General features: G+C 33.4%; 1 protein-coding gene across 1 annotated transcript in view; it reads left to right on the plus strand.

Moving 5' to 3' along the window:
• LOC115887814 (venom carboxylesterase-6-like) overlaps window positions 1–22,198 on the plus strand; it is a 59,744-nt gene that overhangs the window by 19,789 nt on the left and 17,757 nt on the right. The window contains exons 4-8 of the mRNA XM_030907325.1: window positions 5,732–5,886; window positions 5,954–6,129; window positions 15,302–15,501; window positions 15,974–16,148; window positions 16,429–16,595. Coding sequence (XP_030763185.1) covers window positions 5,732–5,886; window positions 5,954–6,129; window positions 15,302–15,501; window positions 15,974–16,148; window positions 16,429–16,595 — 873 coding nt within the window. The remainder of the gene's footprint in view (window positions 1–5,731; window positions 5,887–5,953; window positions 6,130–15,301; window positions 15,502–15,973; window positions 16,149–16,428; window positions 16,596–22,198) is intronic.

The following is a 22,198-nucleotide window of genomic DNA, read 5'->3' on the forward strand; positions in this document are numbered from 1 at the left end:
TGGAAATTTTTTTTAGTTTTTAATAGAAAAATATAATTTCTTGATAATATGGCAACATAGATATTAGATCAAATTTACAAGAAAGAAAATCCAGAAAAGATCCAGTGGTTCTTAAAATTTTAGCAAAACATTTTTTTTGGAAATTTTTAAAGTAAAATAACTCCGTTATTTTGGACTTATTTGAAAAACGATAAAGAGAACATACGTTTCTTTTATCGAGAACCCTTTAAATACTTGCATTTATATCTGGTACACCCTGTATATTATCAATTACGACACATTAAAAAAATTATATATAACAAACATAAGAAAATCACAAATAAACATCTAGACATTTTACATATTCTATGCATACGTTGTACGCATCTTACATATTCTATCGTTTCCGTTTTGATTAATTAATGTGTTAGCGAAGTAGATATCAGTTTCCTCTCGGCTATATTGTTGTTTAAATGGAAACATGACATTTCGGTTTTCGAAGCGTTAGATTAGAGTCTCCATTTTTGAAAAAATATTCCCTTTCGAGATCCTCAGTTATAGCTTCTGAGGCTTTTTTCATCGATTTTACTGAGGCTTCTTCCATCGATGGTTAGTGCCCAGTCGTCAGCAAAGCCAAACTATATTGATGTAGTTTTTGGAATATTTGCAATATATAGGCTAAACAACAAAGGCGCCAATACCAACCCTTGTGGCTCATTCCCTTCCTCCAAACAACAATGAATACTGCAGAGTTCTTTTGTTTTTTTTGAAAACCGACTTCCGTGTATATGATGATGGATAATTCTTGGTCGGTGCAGCTACGTTGTGGTCTGAAACCGGCCTGCTCAACTGGTATGTATTTAAGTATGGCTGTAAGAACTGCCACACTCTCCTAAAATGCCAGTAGAAATTCATTCAGACTGAAAACCATCCTATCTAAGAGAAGCAAGTGATAAGCTGTCTTAAAGTTTGGCTGTTGGTAGTTTCCAGTGATGGGATCATTGAGTGAAAAATAATCGGTCACTTGAGTATTAAAATCCTCGGTATGTCTCGAGGATTTTTGTCGATACTCGAGGATTTCTCGGCAAGCAACCAACACCGTGTGTGGCATATCGTGCTCGCGAGGATACAAGTCGATTTACGATTTATGATGAAACATTTTATATGGAGGATAAAGAATAGCTGTCTAAACATTGTTCTCAAATAATAATCGGTTTTCAGAGTAGTAACCGCTTTTGAAAACAGAAACACATTAAAAAATTAAAAAGGTTTATTTTTAGATCTAGATATATTGCTTATATGGTATTTCTTTAAATTATAAAGATATTTTCTCCATACATTTTTCATTTAAAGATTAATAGATTTTTATGTATTTATACAGGGTTATACAGGGTTCAGCCATGAGTGTGTCGGGCATCTGTAGCTCCTAGAAGAAAAAAACTGTAAATTTTGTTAAAGTGCAAACATAAAGTATGTTCTAGGATGTATTTGAGGAAAATATTTTAACTTCTATAAGGTGGCCCAAAAAAGTATGAGTGGATTGGGATGATTTTTTTAATATGGAAAGCCCTGTATCCTGTATATTATTGCATTATTGGCTTCCTTTCAGACCACTTTACATAATCCTAAGATACGAGTAAATATATTTCGATAGTTTCCGAGATATTAATAAATAAAAAATATATATATACAGGGTGGCGCACCTCATTCACCTCGGTTAATTATACAAAAACCGAAAGATGTAGAAACAAAATATTTTATGGGTATATGTGGGGAGACAATTTGCACAATTTAAAATTATTTTGAAATATACAGGTTGTTTCAGAACTAAGATCCATACCAAAGATATATTTTTTCTTATGGAACACCCGGTATTTTATCTAATTTTTGTGTATCCTTGGGCACAAAAAGGCATTTATTATAAGGGTTAAATATTTAAAATCTTTAATTTTTGAGATATTTAAAGATATTTAAATTTTCATGCTACAATAGAATAGACTATAAACACCCTGTACGTTACTTTTCAGAATTAATTCTTATGCTGAGTTTAAACCTTTAAACTGAGAGAAATAAACTTACTGAAAAATGGTATTGGTTCTTTAAATTTATACAGGGCTATCAAAAGATGCTGATCTATTTTAAGGATATGTTTTATATAAAAACTTCGTTATTTCAAAGGCAACACCCTGTATTTTTTTAAATAAATCGAAGCTGATTCAAATGCCCTCTCAAACTGTATAACGGTTTCGTATACTTATCTAGCTCAGATTTTTAATAAAAAGCGATTTTTAAATAAAATTGCAATCAAGATGGCTGGTGTCGCCATTGTGGCAATTTTCTAGTGACAGTTAGTAACTATTTTCAAAGTCGACATTAGTTTATGGACATTATTATTTATAAATTATAACAGTTTTCTTAAATTTACCTATAATAGTTTAATAAGTAAGTATTATTTATTTTATCAAGAAAAATAAAGCAGTATCTGCTGGCGGAATGAATAGATATGTTACTAGTGATATTATTTTGTGAGGAAAATTGCTTCTTGGCATCAAGGGCTTATGCTCAAAGATATCCAAATAAGAATTTTCCTGGTTTATAAAACATCTATTAGGCAGAAACCTGTCGTTGGAAGTGAAGAAAATGAATTTGCTGTAATTGGCTCTTTTATAAAAAATCCATATATCTACAAGTCAACGTAAAATGATTCAAAGAACAACTTCTTCGTTTTTCTTGATAGAATAATAAATACATATTTAATAAATATTATTTATTAAACTATTGTAAGTATATTAAATAAAAGTATAAATTTAAATACAGCTATAAACTAATTTCGATTTTGAAATTAGCTACTATAACTAGAAACTTGTCTTGACGACACTAGCCCTCTTGATTGCCATTTTATTGAAAAATTGCTCTTTATTCAAAATCTAAGCTAGATAAGTACAGGCAACCCTAATATAGTTTGAAAGAGCATTTGAATCTGCTTTGACTTATAAAAAATACAGGGTGTTTTATTTGAAATAACAAGTTTTTATGTAAAATATATCCGTAATATTGATCAGTAATTTTGATACCCCTGTATAAATTTAAGGAAGCAATAACATTTTCAGTAAAGTTTGTTTCTCTACCTTTAAACTCAGCACAATTTTTCAAAATAATTTTAAATTATGCACATTGCCTTCCCACATATACCCATAAAATATTTTCTTTCTACACCTTTCCGTTTTCATATAATCAACCAAGACGAATGAGGTGCGCCACCCTGAATTATTTTTTCAATAGATACAGAATTAAGAAATGAATATTTTTGCATAGCATTTTTGAGCACTTCAAAATAATAAATATTTCATATAGAATTTTCCACAATAAATTTTATCAAAGCCACCGTTGAGAGAGCCATATGAAAATAATAGTGCACGTGTCTGAGAAACCATTAAAAATTTTGAAATACTTTGAATACAAAAAATGGTGATTTTTTAATTCTTCATCTAATAAAAAATAGTATACTGTATTATTATAGTTCTTGTATTTCCAATGTATTTTTTTAAGTAAGGCTAAAAAGTATATATTTTTTTATTTATTTATTCATATCTCCGAAACTACCGAAAATATTTACACAATCTTAGGGTTATGTAAAGTGATCTGAGAGGAAACTAAAATGGAATAATATACAGGGTGTTCCAATTAAAAAAAATCACCCTAATCCACTCGCATTTTTTGAGCCACCCTATAGAAGCTAAAATATTTTCCTGCAATACATCCTCGTACATACTTTAGGTTTACACTTAAACAAAATTTCCAATATTTTTATTGTAGTAGTAACAGATGTCCGACGCACTATTGCCGGACCCTCTATAATATGTTTATTTTTTCTGTGTAATAATACAGAATGCAACTTGTAATAATGTGTAATAATGCAACTTGTAAATTGTAACTAGATACTAATAAACTGAATTTTCGGAGTGAAAAACTGCTTTGGCCTCATTTGTTAGGCCATTTTTGATGGATTTTACATATTTTTTTCGTGAAGCTAACTAGGTTTTCCCGTCATGACTTCTGGGATATAAATAACACCTTGATTTGCCATTTTGGATATTTTTTGCACGTGTAATATTCAATCGAGAATGATGAAAAATAGAGAGAAGCAGCTTTTACCAAATTTGTCAAGAATTAATTGAATCTTCTAAATATTTGCCATTTACGAATTACCAAAGAAATCACTTGCGATCGGTAAAAAAATATATTGCAGAAAGTTTTTGATTGCATTTTCAAAATTGGCTTACTATTTAATAACATATTTATTAATAATTGTTGAATATTTTTAAGATGTACTTAATAAACAGCGGCAACAAACTCAATCTCGCCCTATTTGATTTCTAAAATTCTTAATTTTTTTGAAACAATTTTTATTTTTATTTATTACCAAAACCAATGTCCTCATTCTCCGTAAGCCCAATTGGCCCCAAAGTAGGTGGTCCCTGGGAATCATCCAAGAGTGCAGAACTTCAATCGGGAAACTTCAATCGTTCTACTTAAAGGTATAATATCTACTAATTTCTTTTATCAAAAAGGAATGGAAGGACAGAGTGGTGAACATAACAGGTATTTCACACACACAGATAAAGTGGCAAGCCTAACACTACAACTGTCAGAGAAATATTGCTTGCAAGTGATACAAAAAACAAACTGGTAAATACAACAAACAGGGTAAACGCTAACATATTAAAAGAAAGAACCAGTGAATAGGAGCAGCTGCCGGACAGTAGGCTGCCTGAAGAAGCAACAAACACACAAGAGTTCATGGACACTAAAAAACGGTACAAATGAAATAGGGGGCCCCAGCGGCATAACAAAAATAATAAACTGACTTATGAGGCAAAAGCACTTCTCAAGAAAAGAGGAGAAATGAAAATCGAAAGCAGCATACATAGAATATAATACACAGAATTATTTAACACAATAAGAAAGATGATTGCAGAAGATATCAAAAACTACAATGGAAAACTTAAGCAAACTGCAATCGAACACAGAACAAACTATAGGAACGCTAAGAAATCCCTCATAATCGGAAAGAAGCTGCTAATCGCATGAACACACAACATCATAATAACAGACAAAAACGAAAAAATACTCCCGGTAACAAAATTCTATAGCGACCTATATAAAGCTCCAAAAAACTAACATGAAGAAGAAAGACTGTACGTAATACAAGACGACGCCCCAGGAGTTCTGGGAGATATAGAAAAGACGCTTCAAGATATGAAAAATGGAAAAGCAGCTGGAGTCGACGGAATAACAGCTGAATTAAGTACTTAAGTACCGCGCCGGGTAGGAAAATCCTAGTAAAAATATATACACCAGCTGTCTAAGCAGAAAACATATACCGCAAGACTGTAATAGCGCCTACATAATTCTGATTCATAAGAAAGGCGGCAAATAAGACATTAGAAACCATAGACCAATAACCCTGCTACCGGTAACATACAAGACAGTTACAAAAACAATACACAACCGAATACGCTAGATGCTGCATAATCACGAAAACAACCAGGCCTTAGAAGCGGCTTCGGCACGATTGATCACATATCTACATGCACTAAATAAAAGATAAGAGAAACTAAATAAAATTTCGTATGGGGTATTAAAATGATCCACGCGAGTACAGGAGGGTTAAATATAAAATTATTGTTATTTTCTATTATATCAACATTATTCAACAATTCCCAAAAAAAATATAAATTATTTTTTATAGCTCAACGCCACTCTTCCTGTTATGGTTTGGATATATGGTGGTGGATTTATTGGTGGATCATCAGCTTACCGAAACGGGGGACCTGATTATCTCCTTGACGAAGACATAATTTTTGTCTCATTTAATTACAGGCTGGGTGTATTTGGATTTCTAAGGTACAATAAACACTCTTATCTTTCATTTGATATTTCAAGCTTATAGTTACTTTAAAAATTTGAATAGTACTGAAGACAACGCAGCAACAGGAAATTGGGGATTAAAAGACCAGCTACTAGCGCTTAAATGGGTTCAAACCAATATTAAACGCTTTGGTGGAGATTCAAATAAAGTAACAATATTTGGAGAGAGTGCTGGAGCTGCATCTGTATCATATATTGTAGATAGCAAGTTATCAAAAGGTAATATAACTATATATAATCGTTGATTAAAAATTATAAGTTGTGTGTGTGCTGAATGATTTGCTGAGTGATTTCTTTTAATTTCAAAGGTGTATTCTTTTATATGGCTTATACAACTCTATTTTTTATTTTTATATATTTTAACATTTATTGTAAAACTATTTATATTCATACCATGCAAAATTTAGCAGATAGCCACTTATCATCTCAACGTTTTAAAACAGTGTTTTGTTTACTATTATTGTTCTATCAAAATTGATATCAGTACAAAAATTGATATCAGTATCTGTACACATTCATTAGTTGCTTCTTGTATATTTTTGTTACAAATACTAATATAATAATCCAATATTGATTTGGGCTAAACAGACCTACTATAAAAATAACTCTGTTAGAATTAAGATAAAAAATGAGGATGTCAACACAACAAAAGCATTAAGACGATGCTGCTTATCTCCTTCACTGTTCAAAATCTACTTGGACAGAGCTCTGGATAAAACTAATTTAGTTTGTAAAAAAGACGATTATTTTGGTTGTTTTATTTCTCGCTAATAACCGGAACACAAACACATTTGCGTCATACAAAAAATTTTGCTCAATGACAAAGCCGAGGTGTTCGATCTGAAAAGAGCGCTTTCTTTGAGAATAAATACATTTGTACTAAATAAGAATGGTATCAATCGCCAATTTAAGTCTAGTTAGTGAAGTTCTGGCGATTTCGGACTTGCAAGTTGCTGGTCATAGACTCAAATACCAATTCAAGAAAGCGATTGACACTGATGGATAAAATAATCTATGTTTTTTTTAAAGCATTTGTATTGTTTTATGTAAAACTTCACATTTTTTAAAAATAAGCGATTTTAAATAAAATATCAATTTATATAGCAAGTCCTATAGTATCAACCTTTCACAATATCCGTGGCAATTATTAGTCCTAAAACATTTTAAAAGTATAATACCAAAATTTTCCCGACATATTACCCAAATCTAGCTTTTTCACTGTCTATAGGTCAATAAATATTTAGATTAAAAAAATACTATTGGAAAGCTTTAGAATTTCGAGAAAGCAGAATGGCATGTAAAAGGCCCAAGTAGCAAAATTACGTTGTTCAACGTAATCACGTCGCCAGGAGAAACCCAACGTTGCCGAACAACGTCGAAGCGACGTCTAAGCGACCCATATTTGCACCAAAGTGGTGGATGTAGTGGTTTAGGCTTTCGCGGCCATCGTTTGAAGAAATTTGGTTTTTCGGGTTTTTAGGCCGTCGTCGGTTAGAATTGCTTCCTAACGTTTCGCTAGCACGAGTGGCTAGCATCCTCAGAGGTGTGTTTGCTCCGATTGCTCACACTAGACTGATGACTGATGCCTCCGCGTCGGCGTAGCGCGTATTTATGCGTCGGCGGAAGGGGCGTGGCTTGTTCCGGTGGTGGTTCTTCCGGAACTGGTCTACTTCTCTGTACCGCTACCTTGGTCCTAGATATAGCTGGATGCCAAATTCTGTTTAGGTAGAGAGTTTCTTCCTTCCTGTTGAAATTATTTGGATGTTTGTGAATTTCAACAGCTTCCCTGACCAGACGAGGATGATATCCAGATGTTGTGGCAATGACTTGGGTGACTTCGAAGTGGATTTTGTGGTCACCATATCTTAGAGCATGTTCTGCTACGGCCGACTTGTCTGTTTGCCATAACCTGCAGCTTCTCTTGTGTTCCGTAAGTCTCGTTCCTACTGAACGTTTGGTAGTTCCAATGTATACGCTATCGCAGGAACAAGGTATACGGTAGATCCCTGCAGAGGATAATGGTACCCTTTTATCTTTGGCTGGTCTCAAGCAGTCCTTTATTTTCCGGGTAGGTTTGTATATTGTTTTGAAGTTGTGTTTCCTGAGAACTTTTCCAATCCTATCGGTGACCTGGGAGACATATGGAAGGAAGGCCTTATTAACGAGGTTATTCTGTTCATTGACGTCAAGTCTCCTCTGCCTAGGTGCTAACGCCGCCTTTATTTCTTTCTCATTATACCCATTAGTTCCTCTTGTATGTGATCCTTAGCACAAATGCGTTTTGCTCTATTTGCTAGTGTTCCGATAATCCACTGTTTTTGGCTTGGATGGTGATTTGACAGTTTGTGCAAGTACCGGTCTGTATGATGTAACAGCCTTTTTTCCTTGAGAGCTATTACTAACGCCTAACAGTCTGTCTTTTTGTTCTCGGGCGCCATCCCCAAAGTTTAAAGTGTTTGAGAGACCACCTCGGCCAATACGGGTAGCTTTTCTACAGTGGAGAATCCAGGGAAATGGGGTAAAAGCCAGTTAAAGTCGAATATATTCCATAATGAGGTTTATTTAAATAAATTAATTATGAATCCAATATCTTCAAATAAATAAAATATGAAGAAAATACTAAAACATGAAATATCGCAAAATCTAACACAGAGAAATTAAATCAGTTAATTACAATAGCAAATACTTAAGTAATTAATTAATAAATTAAATTAATTATGAATCCAATATCTTCAAATAAACAACATATGAAGAAAATACTAAATCATGAAATATCGCAAAATCTAACACAGAGAAATTAAATCAGTTAATTACAACAGCACATAATTAAGTTCATATTATTTAAATTCAATATCTTCAAATAAATAAAATAGAAAAATACTAGCAATACATATTCACATGCATCTTTAAATAAATCAGATATATAAGAAATATTATTATTATGGTAAACAAAAGAGGAACCTTAATTAACTCCTCCTCCGTAAAGGAATTTTACACCATAAAAATCAAATAAAAAACTCTACTGTGCTGAAACTAAAATTTGTGATTACTAGAACTCTGATGGGGTATCTGGCGGTTACAAAAAAAAAGAAAGAATGTGATTACCTCTTTTTTTTAAGTAAATCGGCGTCGGATCAAACGAAACGGTCTGGTTTTCTGAATCGCCTACAGCAGCCCGGAATCCAGGCACACTAATTATTCACGGTCAGGTATAAAGAAAACTTAAGAAAATCGGCGTCGGATCAAAACGAAACGGTCTGGTTGTCTATTCACGGTCAGGTATAAAAAAACTTAAATGCTCGGTTTTTAACTATCTATACTCATAAATCAGAAATACGGTTTAGACTTATTTTAAATCAAATCTCTGCGACCACGATTTATACTTATTTAAAATCAAAAACGGACATACGGTACTTTTACTTTAAAACTCAAGAATTCGGTTTCTTGCAGCAGCGCTGATAAAAAATTAGAATTGACTTAAACTCGCGAGGTTTACTCAGTAAAGATCACCGGTACTTAGTCTCAACAGGAAGAAGAACCCCGTTTTCGCGCTCTCGTCGCTTATATAATCTTTCCCGTCGGAACCACGAACCACGTTCGGTTACCATCGTCCTACCTCCCATCAAGATTCCTTACAGTAAAAAAAAACGGTTTCTGCCCGTCGATCCTACAAAAAACCATTTGCTGTTTGTACCAACAATAAAAACTTCAACGTCTCCATGCAAATCGACGAAATATTTAACACAATTTTATCAGCAAATAATTTTTAATATTAAAAGTATTTTTCAGTTTTAGACTATCATAACAGTTCTAAAAATAAAAATAAACCATACTAAGCTTGTCTAAGAATTATTTGTTACCATAATCCTTCAAAACAAATGAACATATCAAATTCTACTTATATACAGTATGGTTCATAAATCCACAAACGCTATCCGTCCTGGTGATCAAAAAAACAAATATTTAAACATTTACCATGAGACTATTAATGATAAAAAAAATAAAAATGTTAGGTCCCAAGGCAGGATCGAACCCGGGCCCTTCGGTGTACCAGCGAAGTACTTTCACGCCGCGCTATCATGCCGTGTTTGTTATATGTTCACGCCTAGCATTTAACCGGTTAAATAAAAAAATATACGGACTTCATTACAATGAGTGGGTTTGCGATACACCGTGTGATCCAAATTATTTCCATTTCTCTTGACAAGCACATCGAGAAAGGCCAGTTAGTTGTTTTCTTCGGTTTCCATGGTAAATTTTATGCTCGGGCTCTGTGTATTAAGGTGATGAAGGAAGTCATCTAGGCTGTCTCGTCCATGTTTCAAAACAACAAATGTATCGTCCACATAACGAAACCATACTGCGGGCTTCAGAACTGATGACTAGCGCTTTTTCTTCAAATCTTTCCATAAAGAAATTAGGAATTATTGAGCTGTTTGTTCGTAATAATACCAGTCAGGCACACTCGGAAAAGCTCCGCGATGTCGGGTGGAAATGATTCCTTAATTAGATCCATTGACTCGCCTAGGGGTACTCTCGTGAATAGGGATACCACATCGAAGCTTACCATGATGTCGGATGGTTCTAGTTTAAAACTAGAAGGTCTTTTAACTTTTGAACGAAATGTGTTGAGTCCTTCACATAAGAGTTTGTGTTGCCGACTTTTGGTTGTAGAATCGTAGCACTTCTCAATGTGTTGGCTGTTTCAAAACTTGTTTTAAAACTTCTTTTCTTTGTTTTATTTAGGAAGGTTACGTATGGCAGCTTCTGTTCCGGCAATAATGTCTTCCACTGGAACCACTTTTGGTGTTATGGCAAAGTTTCCTCCCTTAGCTAATAATGTTACTCCTGGTGTTGTGAGAGTCCTATCTGAGAGATTCACCACGGTTCGAGCAGGATCAAGAGATGTCCTATATTCTCGCTTGGGTTTTGGTTGGAGTTTTTCATATTTGATCTTGGTCAGGGTATATCTGGCGAGCTGATGTTCTTTCCAATTCATTTTGCATATTTTGGAATGTTATGCCGTCAATCTTGTCCCAGCCTACAGTTTTCATATTAGCCGAAAGGGTATAAAATAGATCGAGCAGTTCCCTGTCTACTGTTGCTAAGTCTCTTCTAGATGTATGAATCCTCTCACGAAGAAAGTTTTTCTCCATCCTGGAGTAAAGGTGATTTGCCTGAGTAGATAATAATACCCTCTTCATTTTGAGAAATCCTGGTATTACGTTTTGGTCTCGGCAGCGTCACAGAAAAGCAAGCGATGATAGCAATTGAGCTTTTTGCTTCCCTGTCTTGTCCAGGCGTTGGTACAATCTGAATAGCTCCTCCCCGTAGAGCCGTTTAATGTAGTGGTTTAGGCTTTAAACGACGGCCTAAAAACCCAAATTTCTTCAAAATGGTGGATGTTTTTAGGGTCGCTACAACGTCGCCAACGTTGGCGACGTTGTTTGAGGCGACGTAGTACGTCGTGTGCTAAAAGTTATTTTTCATGCCGATTTGCGATATTTTGAGGTTAGAGTTAAAAATATTCGTCGTCAAATATTACTATATTCAACCATGAGGAAACCAATACATTGATTTCGATTAACTTGGTGATGGCTGATGATGTATGAATTAGAAATGGAATATATCATGCTCTATTAAGAAATAACTAGGTGAATTTAACTTCGACAAATCTGCAAAGTTTTGAGATATCGGCAATCGAAATTCATCAACGAAGATTAGTTTACTGTTGAAAGTGACCACGATACTTCGAAATATGGCAAAACCCCTTTTTTATTTCCTAGTTTTAATTTTAAAATTATAGTTTACTTGGTTAACCTAACTTATTTTTTTTTAATTTTGAGACAAATATACGAAATCTATCAGGAAAATTAGCTTACAACCCTAATAGATACAGTTTTTTAACGAAATTCGCAGTATTTTGTGGTTTCTGATATTATATTCGATTCGTCCACAACGCACGAACAGATAAATCGTATTAAAATGGCGGAGTTGCCTAAGGCAACCTTTAAAATACCAATATAGTGCATAAGGTGCGGTAATCGACCTTTGGATCACCTATGACAACCTTTGGTTCAAAAATTGACACCTGCTTTGACGAAATAGGACCTCTGAACCCTACCGACATCTAGGAGGTAAATAAGAAAATTCCATCTTACAGTGCTCTTTTTTACCTAGGAACAATAAAATAAAGAAGAAAGCTGGGATTCTTTGGTGGTGGTGGTCACATACTCGTTAATAAGATCGCTGACATTAGATCAGTATTTCTATTTATTTATTGTTAAAACAGCAGTATAGGAAGTATTGTTTATTTTACCACTCATTTGAAAATTAAAATCTAATATTCTCTTCAATTTATGCTGAAACTGAAAATCAGTTGACTACTCCTCTGTAGGATCATTATTCTCACAGTATTCCTGTGTTGTATGGGCTTCAGGTGTTTCTATAGTATCTTATTTATTTCTATAGTATCCATTCATGATAAGCTACCACTAGCACTCTATTACTTTTCAAATTGAAGTGGACGTTCCTTCGATACATGATTGCTAGGATATGGATGACGAACCTAAACTCGTTATTTCCACTTCATTTTTCGGACACTGACTTGCTCGCTGACTTTCTTCTAAATACCTTTTCCTTTTTCTATAAAAAGTTGTAGAGTATTTATATAATTTTTTCCTATACATCCTTCTTTTCGCTTTACGCAGTAAGTACATCAGAAAAAATACCTAACCAATTGCTCTGTGACAGTACAGTACAGATCTTTTTGAGGTTAGGTGTAGATAGTTCCGCTTCTACAACAAAAATCGACATCGTCGCGCTGGTCACCGTAATCCAACGTAGTCGTTATAATTTTGAAGTTGCTTTGGGTCGTTTAATGAAACGTCGCACAACGTTGTATTACGTTTGTTATTCTGTAGTACAATAAACATGCCTTCTGGCGACGTAATGACAACGGTATAAAACCCAACTTCTAACAACGTTGTGGCCTACAATGTTTGCCAACGTTGTTAAGGGTCAAAATATACAACTGTTTAAGTGCAACGTCGTAGCGACGTTTTGGCTACGTAATTTGAGGTTTGGGTATGCATAGGGTAGGGAAAAGTACCAATTTCAACGTTGCGCGTAGTCAAAACTAGTCGGAAGTCGGAATTTTGTTACTTGGGTGTTCAAGATTGCTAAAATACATGTCATCCATTGGGTATATGGAAATTTTCGCCTGTCAACTACTGGCGTTTTTTGATACTAATAAAAAAATTGTTAACAAGAAAATAAACTATAAAGTACTAATTCTGTCAATTCCTACTTATTTATTATACCCTAAAGTATACATCATCACATCTCCACATCATTAGTACAGTAATGTATTACAACAGTTCTACAGTATTAGTAACTAAATACTTTGATAAATACTTTCTGGGTGTTTCTTAAATAGTTCTGCGGTAATATTACCCGCTGTAATATGCTTGCTTCATTGAGTCTATCTATGGAGCACGTTTTATCATGTGCATGCAGTTGAGCATGAGTCTGCACGTGATCAGCTCGCTCTTGGAGACGTTGTCAGTCCATCTGCAGCTGATCTTCTGTTGAAGTTCTTCTGTCCACCGGCGTTTCTTGCTGACCTCTTCCCTCCTTTGTGCGATATTCCTCCTTTAGTGCTTTTTTTGTGTGATGCGACCTGTTGGTAAAATCTTTTCTTTAATTTTTTTTTCTTTATCCAATTTTCTCCCATGTGCCATCTGAGATACACATTCTTAATGTGTCTCTGACCCAAGATTTTCTTCGGCGATCTTTTGAAGGCTTTTTTTACTTCTCACTTCTCATCTATATTTACATTTTACATTTTAGTTACCGATGCTTATTTTTTCTATCTGTTGCATTATTTGGTTTTGAATATTAGGAGAATCCAGTCGCCGAAGATTGAATTAATGTCTTAGCGGTTGTGATCCCGGTTTATGTTGGTTCTTCAGTACGCTCTTACATCAAAAAGTGAGTTTCTATACCCCCGGATAATTAAAAAGTCACAAATTTGGTTTGTTGTGGACCCATCTGGTGATTTTCACTTAGCTTTATGGACTGCGTTATGAGGAAAAAGTGTACCTCCTGTAGTTAATTGGTAATTAGAGCAACAGTTTTCTGTCGTTATTGTTTCGATTGACCGATCTGCGTTTTCCCATTATATCTTCAAAATTATGGTTATCATTTCCAACTTGGCGTTATAGTTTAAGTGCATTGAGGATGGTGTTCAATATTTCATAAAAGATGTCTTTGTCTTTATCGGTGGAGTGTTCAGTGGTTGGAATGCACTACACTATTGTAAGATTTGTATCAGGATTATGTCACAGATTATAAAAGAATAGTCTATAAGGACCTTTAAGTTGTGAGAAGAGCCACTCCGTTTTTATTGTTTTTCTTTGATTAGCGTAGGTGGTTGGCTAGAGTATAATAGTAATTCTTCTGAGAGTGTCTGAAGTTCTCTAAGCCGTTCTAACGTTGTTTATTCCCAAAATCTCTAGATAATAATTGTCTATTTCCGGAATTATTTGTGTGGAAAACATATCGCTTCCAGAATAATTGGCAATTGGGCCCGTTCTTGTCCGTTTTTTTCGCGCCAATATTTGCCATCGTAATATTAGTCCGGTTTTCTCTCTTTTCAGTTTCATGATATCAGTATATTTTTTTTAACGTAGGTAAGTTTTTTTTTAACTTTTAACTTATTTTGGGCGACACAGCGCTACTCGTTTGGTGGAATGTAAGGCTTTGCTTATCGTTTAGACTTTGTAGTCGATGTAGCAACACCGGACGTCGATCAAACTGAGATCCGGGTAGTTTCTTAATAGTTGCGGTTGATTTCCGATTGCTACCGCCGCGGCGGTTCTCAAATGTTACTATTATCATTTTTGTCAACTTACCTATATATGTTAATGATAAGCTGGCAATATTTCCATGCGCCGGATTCGATACCATATTGACGATTGACATTGACGATTTCTCAGTTAACTAAACTCCAGAAGCGGGGCCCGGGTTACATATAGGTTTACAAAAATACATATATACCATATTTTCGTCCAGGTATTCATTATAACAATAAAATGCCTTAGGAAATAAGAGTCTCTTTACCCTAATTTTAAAATTGGATAGAGATAAATTTTTAATACCTTCAGGAAGTTTATTAGATAACTTCATTGAAAAGTACCCCGATCCCGACACCTTAGCAAGCGAAATATAGGTTCACAAATAATACTTGCAAATGAGGTTAATTTTATGCCGAGTATTAGGTTATATACATCGCTGGACACATTGTTGCGTTTAAGTACAAAACTTTTCTAAAACATGTAGGGCACTATTTAGTAAGAAATTATTAATTTTGGATTTCTCATCATTTTAGGGCTATTTGCAGGTGCTATAATGCAAAGTGGGACAAGTTTGTGTTTATGGGCTTTGAGTAGAGATGCCAGAAAGAAAGCATTTGATGTTGGAAAAAAACTCAATATAAAAACTACTAATAGCACAAAGAATCTGATTGATAGTCTTCGGAAAGTGGACTATAGAAAATTAAAAGTAGCCGAAAATAATGTCACGTTATCAGTATGTATTTATTTAATTTTCTTTACGTTACTAAATATTTATAGTAACTAAATATAAACTATTATTTTAAAATTATATAAAATAAACAAAATATTTTTAATATTAAAAAAATACATTTTTTTTTCATTTAGCGTTTTAACCGATTGGCAAATAAATAAAAAAATTGTAACTTGAAAAACATCTGGTTGTTTTTCCACCGAAGCAGAAATCTAAAAAATTAAAAACTTATTTTTTGTAAATACAACTGCATAGAATCCAAATGGATCTTTTCGATGGCTTTTCTCCCGAAAAATTAAAAATTTACCTTAACGATAAAAAAAAAGTTTATAAGCCTATTAAAAAGTGTTGACGTAATTGGTACCTACTAGGCACACATAAACGTTATAACAAACACCATCTAAAACTATTATTATTTGTATGTACTTTCTATTTAAATAACTATTTTAAATATCTTATAATTGCAATTCTTTAGTATATTCCAGATATTTTTTCCGGACTTCCTTTCGGTGTTGTTCAAGAACCTGACCATGAGAATGCAATACTCAGTGATCGTTCCTATAAGCTGTTATCTACTGGCGATTTTAATCGAGTCCCATTGATAATAGGATACAATTCGCTTGAAATTAAAGGAATACCGAGCGATCTTTGTAAGCAAATATTCTATTAATTTGTTTAGTTATATTGTAAATCATTTATGGATTGTAAGATATTAATTTTCTATTCTCTCTGCTTAGTAGTATAAAATATACATGGAGTAAGTGTCATTTTTAGTCATTTTTAAAGGAACTATGTAACATACAATTATCAAAAAACTATATCTAAATTAATAAACTTAAGTGGTAGTTCTTTTCCACTTTTTATTCGTTATATTTTTATCATCAATAAAATTAATCCAATCTTCAATCAGTCAATTCTTTTCTATTTTAGCTTTACCATCCCTACTTCTAAGCCAGATTATACTAAGCGTTCCTAAGTTAGCACCGTATGATTTAACTGGCAACCTTTTGCTTAGATTTTTAGCTGGAAAAATTATTAGAGTACATTATTTCGGACTTGATTTGGTAATTGACCCGCATTCAACACAGGTCTCTAAGGTAAGACGTCAAAACATAATTTGCACCTAATTTTTCTAATTTCTTTTAAACAATCGCACCCGATAATAAAATACGTTTTGTCTATCCCTTACTTTCAGCTGTCACATCTGTCATTAATCTTAATAAAATAAATCAATAATCAATAATATTGGTTAGATAATAATATAGCGCCAAATATTGTTACTATTAGTGATGGATTGTTATTTAACTATCTGTTATTTTATAAAAATTATTTATAAATAACATAACGCAACCGTTACTACTTCTAAAAAATAGCAGATATAAAATAACGCCACTTAGAGATCGGCCGCTCGTGAAACGAAAAACGAAGTCGGCGCTCTGCATCACCACGAAATTCTATGCTACTTGAAGCAATTCCAAAAAACAACTAGTACGGATGGAAAACATGTTATTTCGTCAACCATCGATACAGGCGGCGAGACAACGGACAACGGAGTGGGGAAAGCGCTACGGCGAACGTAGCTGCTTCGGTCGATACCGTCGATGGTCGTATTGGATTTGCAACAGCTTAAAAATAATAGGATATAAAAGAAGCAGGTTTTTTGAAACAGTTGCGGGCATAACGCCTGGCGGTGGAGATAACAGGAGTGGGAAAGGAACGCTGCTGCATCGGTCGATTGTCGATGGAGGCTCGCAACGGGTTGAAGAAGCAGTCATTTTAGATGTGTTGTTTTTCAACCTGTTACGAGCATAACAGGGCGGCGGTCGAGATAATCGGTGTGGGAGAGGAACACTGCTGCATCGGTCGATTGTCGATGGAGGTTCGAAACAGGTTGAGGATTAACGTATTGTTTAGATACATTCTGTTTCAACCTGTTACGTGCATAACGGACGGAGGTCGAGATATTATGGCGCTGTATGTCTCAGTACTTACTTATTAAGTTTCAATATTTAGGTATTTATTTATTCTGAAAAATTTTCAGAATAATATTTTAAGATTTTTTAAAAATGTATACAGGGTGTTTTGAAAAATCTGGTCATTGATTAATCACGATCCTGCTTAAAGCCCTTGACGTAAAAAGCTGATTTTTGGAAAACGGATTGACTTTAGTGTGTAGAGGTTCGATAAGAAGGGATTTTTCGAAACTCGAATTCTAAGGGGGTGAAACTACTCTCAAATATTAGAATATTTTTTATTTAAAAACCGGTGAGTTTTTCGGATAAACTCTTAAAACACGTATATTTTATTATGTTATTTTACATATTTTAAGATTTTATAAAAAATATATACAGGGTGTTTCATAAAATATGACAATTGAGTAATCACTATTCTGCTTAAACTGCTGGACGTTTAAAGCTGATTTTTTGCAAACGGATTGACTGTGGGGTTGAGGTTCGATAAGGAGGGGTTTCTCGAATCTCAAATTCCAACAGGGTGAAAACGCCCCTCAAATATTACAACATTTGTTATTTAAAAAACGGTTAGTCTTTCGGGAAAACGCCTGGACACGCATAATTTATTTTGTTTTTTTTTACATATTTTGAAATTTTTTAAAAAATCATACATGGTGTTCCAAAAAGTTGAGTAATTGATTAACCACGATTCTGCTTAAACTGCTGGACGTTAGAAAGCTTATTTTTGGCAAATGTGAGAAAATTTTATCCAGTTTATATGTTAATGGAAATTCTTGTTTTGCTTTATCATCACCATTAGAAATTATTAATTCGACGCGAACGAAGTCGCGGGTACACGCTAGTTTAAGTGTAAAATTAATTCGAACTCTGGTGTGTAGTTGGTTTACTTATGAAGAATATACTACACATTTTCTTATATTGCTATTTTTTGACCGCAAATGGTGAAATCATAAGAGCTTTTCGCCCGTCGAGTGAGATACACCCTGTACACTGCTACGCAATTCAGGATCTACGCGGATCGAGGGGCAGGGCGTAGGTAGATCGCAATGTATAGGTATAGACGAGTGGCGGAAATGTTTTGACACCCTGGAAATACTACCACCGAGCACGTCATTGTTGCAACTTGCAACTGCGTTAATACGCCTGGCGGTGACCGCCTCATACTCTTTCAGATATTTAGCAGTAAAATAAAGAAACCTGTTATTTTTAAGCTATTATTTTAAGCTGTTTTTTTATAAATAACTATAACAGTTTCAATGGAATGGATCGTCCGTCGTGTCAAAAAATTTTACGAGTTCTTAAAAAATTATTTTTATTCTGTGATTTTGTTGTAGAAGTCGCTAAACCTGAACTTGTTTTTTTCAAAGTATAGAGATAATAAACGGGTTCCATCATCACTTAGTAAACATTTACAAAATCTACTAAACGAAATTTATAATGCACTGTAACTTACGTTTTACGGTTCCTTGTTCTTTAATTCTAACGACACTTTTATTTTCTTATGTTTAGTATTATAATATATCATAGGTTTACATAAAATAGATAGAATATATACACTCATTGGCAAGAAAAACGGGCACCTGAAAATTTTCATGTATTTTAAAGTTGTATATATTGTGTTATAATGGACCGATTTTGATGATTTTTTAAGTAATTTGTAGTTAAATTATTTGACTTTTTAACACCCCTTTCTAAATTATAAATGAAAGTTGCCATCTTAGCCATTGTCGATTATACGAGAGGAAACAAAATGTTGATCTTTTGGTGAAAGTTTGAAACACCCTGTGGAGTGCATTATCAAAGTATGGAATTTAAAAATAATTTTATCATCTTTTCTCAATAGTTTGGTGATTAATAATTTTCTGTTTGTTTTGTGATTAATCTCAATAGCTTTATTTTTTTTCGAAATATTTGCTTTTGAAAAGGCACAACATTTTTTCGTATTTTTACATTAAAAGCATGCCTTTACTTTTGGTTCCAGTCAACAGACCTATAAAATAGTGTTTATAATTTATGTAATGTCACTGTTTTTGAAAAATCCTATTATTGTCAGTTGGGCAGTTGCTCTGGCAGATATGGTTTAAGTCCAAAAGTTGATCTCTACCATGATCAATTAAAACAGCAATAGCCGATACTTCAGAACCTTAACCTCAACATTAGCCTTTAACTTTAAAACCCATCTCTACTAGAGTAAACGTCAATAAACACATAATTTTTCAATTAGAGTGACATTACAAAAACAATAAACACTATTTTATAAGTGTGTTGACGAAGACCCAAAGTTATTAAAAAGCCAATATCTCCAACTAGAAATATAAAATTATAAAACAAACTATCGAGAAAAGAGTATCTAGATGATAAAATTACTTTTAATTTTTTGCTTTGTTAATATATTCCACAGAGAGGTTCAAACTTTCACTAAAATATGAACAATTTGTTTTTCCTCGTATAATTGACAGTTGCAAACTTTCATTTTTAATTTAGAAAGAGCTACTAAAAAGTCAAATATTTTAACCTTAATATTTTAAAAATAAAACCGGTCCACTAGAACATAATACCGGGTGCGTCTCAAAAGTGGCTCACACTTATAACTTTTTTATTTTTTTCAGATAAAAAACGAGATTTGGTACGTTAGTATATGACATAAATTAGAATTGAGTGACGTATTCAATTGGTTTTGGTCACTTCCTGTTTCACCGGAAATGACTACCACTTGATTTTTAAATGGCACCCTCGGTATTTTTTTACTTTATTCGATAGGAAATGACATTCTGAATACAATTACATATCATATGTCAACTTTTGCCATTCTCGCTGAATAAAAAATCGTGTTTTAAAATTCAATCTAGAGTGCCATGGCTATGTTAAAAACACTAATTCTTAATCAAGGAGCCTTGGAAAAATAAATTTGATTGTCTAATGTTTTTAGTGTCTTTTCCTGGCCAGTTAGAAAATACTGAAATCGTATTTTTAATCATAACTCATTTTTTTCAAATGGAACGAGGGTGGCTCATTAGCATATTCGGAAAAAGCATTTTTTACGAATAATTTGATAGCACACACTTGGTATTTCGAGTCAAATTTTCGTTACGAACCGCAAGTTTTAATTTCAAATACACCATATGCGAAAATGTCAAAAGTTGACAATTGATATGTCATTCTATTCAGAGTGTCATTTTCTATCAAATAAAGTAAAAAAATGCTGAAGGTGCTATTTAAAAATCAAAAGTTGTAGTCATTTCCGGTGAAACAGGAAGTGACCGAAAACAATTAATTGAATACGTCAATCAATCCTAATTTATGTCATATACTAACATACCAAATCTCATTTTTTTAAATAATAAAGTTATAGGGGTGAGCCACTTTTAAGACGCACCCGGTATATAAAACTTTAAAATACATCAACATTTTAAGATGTCCGTTTTTCGTGCCGCTCAGTGTAGATATGTTACGCTCAATAGTCGAATTCGGGTAACGCCCGAAAAAAATACGCAAATCTAGTTTTGAGCAAGGAATATTTCCCAAACCCGAAAAACCAACTAACCAATGAATTAACACCCTCCAAATAACCACGCTGACCAACTCGCCAAATAACTAAACCAATCCAACCCAAAAGAGTGAAACCAATGCAATCAAATCACCTAACCAAACCAAACCAACTATAAGCAAAAAAAAATAATCGAATAAAATTAATTTTTCGGGTTTGGGAAATATTCCTTGCTCAAAACTAGATTTATAATAATTTTAATCAACAAAATGTATTATGTGCCTCAAAAATATCAATCTCAAAATATACATTTTAAATTTTATAGTTATTGTATGCCAGTTAAAGTACCCACACACATTGCGGAAATCCTCAAAGGAAAAACTGCACAGGCCTGGCCTTAAAATATGCCTATTCCGGAAATAGACAAAAAATGTAAAAATACGTTTCACGTAGTTTCAATATTTATAAATATTGGTGATGCGATAATTTTTGTGCGGCGTGTATTATTAAAAAATTCCTATCAATTTACAAGTTTCCAAGTTTACAAAGAATGTTGTTAAAATCCTTGATATTTTTATTTCCATTGACTACTCGCGAAAAATATATTTTTCAATACTTATTTATCAGTTCTAAGAAACTCATTACATTAATACCTTTATCAATATAGAAAAATAATCCAATATTACTAATTTACTTTATACAGGGTGTTTGAAAAAACATGTGCCATCTATCGTGGGGAGATTTCTCAAGTAAAAATAAAATTTATTTTTCATATCAACATAGGTCCGATTCTTTTTTGTTTCGTAGCTACAGGGTGTTAAAGTCTTCATTTTTTTTTTTCGATATATTATAATTTTCTTCCAAGTGCTTTTAGTGATTCGAATGAAATTTTAAGGGTAAAAGTTACTATAAGTGCGACATATTTTAATGCTAAAAAAGTGTCGACATATTCACCAGGGACGTGCATATGGGTTATCACTGGAATATTTTTCTAAAAAAAGCATGTACGGCACTGACTTTCTCTCTCTTTTGTTAGAAATAGTGTTTAATACCGATTAAAAGTTGCCTCTTGATATTTTGTCGATTTCGGCCTCCTTGATAGGATAAACGTAATTTTATTAATTTGCCTTGATCCAAGTCTAACAGCAAACTTTGATTTTAATATTATACAGGGTGCTACAAATTCGAGGTACGAGCATTGGTTTGGTTTGGTAACTAATCTCGGTAACCGTAATAGATA

Source organism: Sitophilus oryzae, unplaced genomic scaffold (assembly GCF_002938485.1).
Source record: "Sitophilus oryzae breed Bouriz unplaced genomic scaffold, Soryzae_2.0 scaffold_637_pilon_pilon, whole genome shotgun sequence".
Lineage (NCBI taxonomy): Eukaryota > Metazoa > Arthropoda > Insecta > Coleoptera > Curculionidae > Sitophilus > Sitophilus oryzae.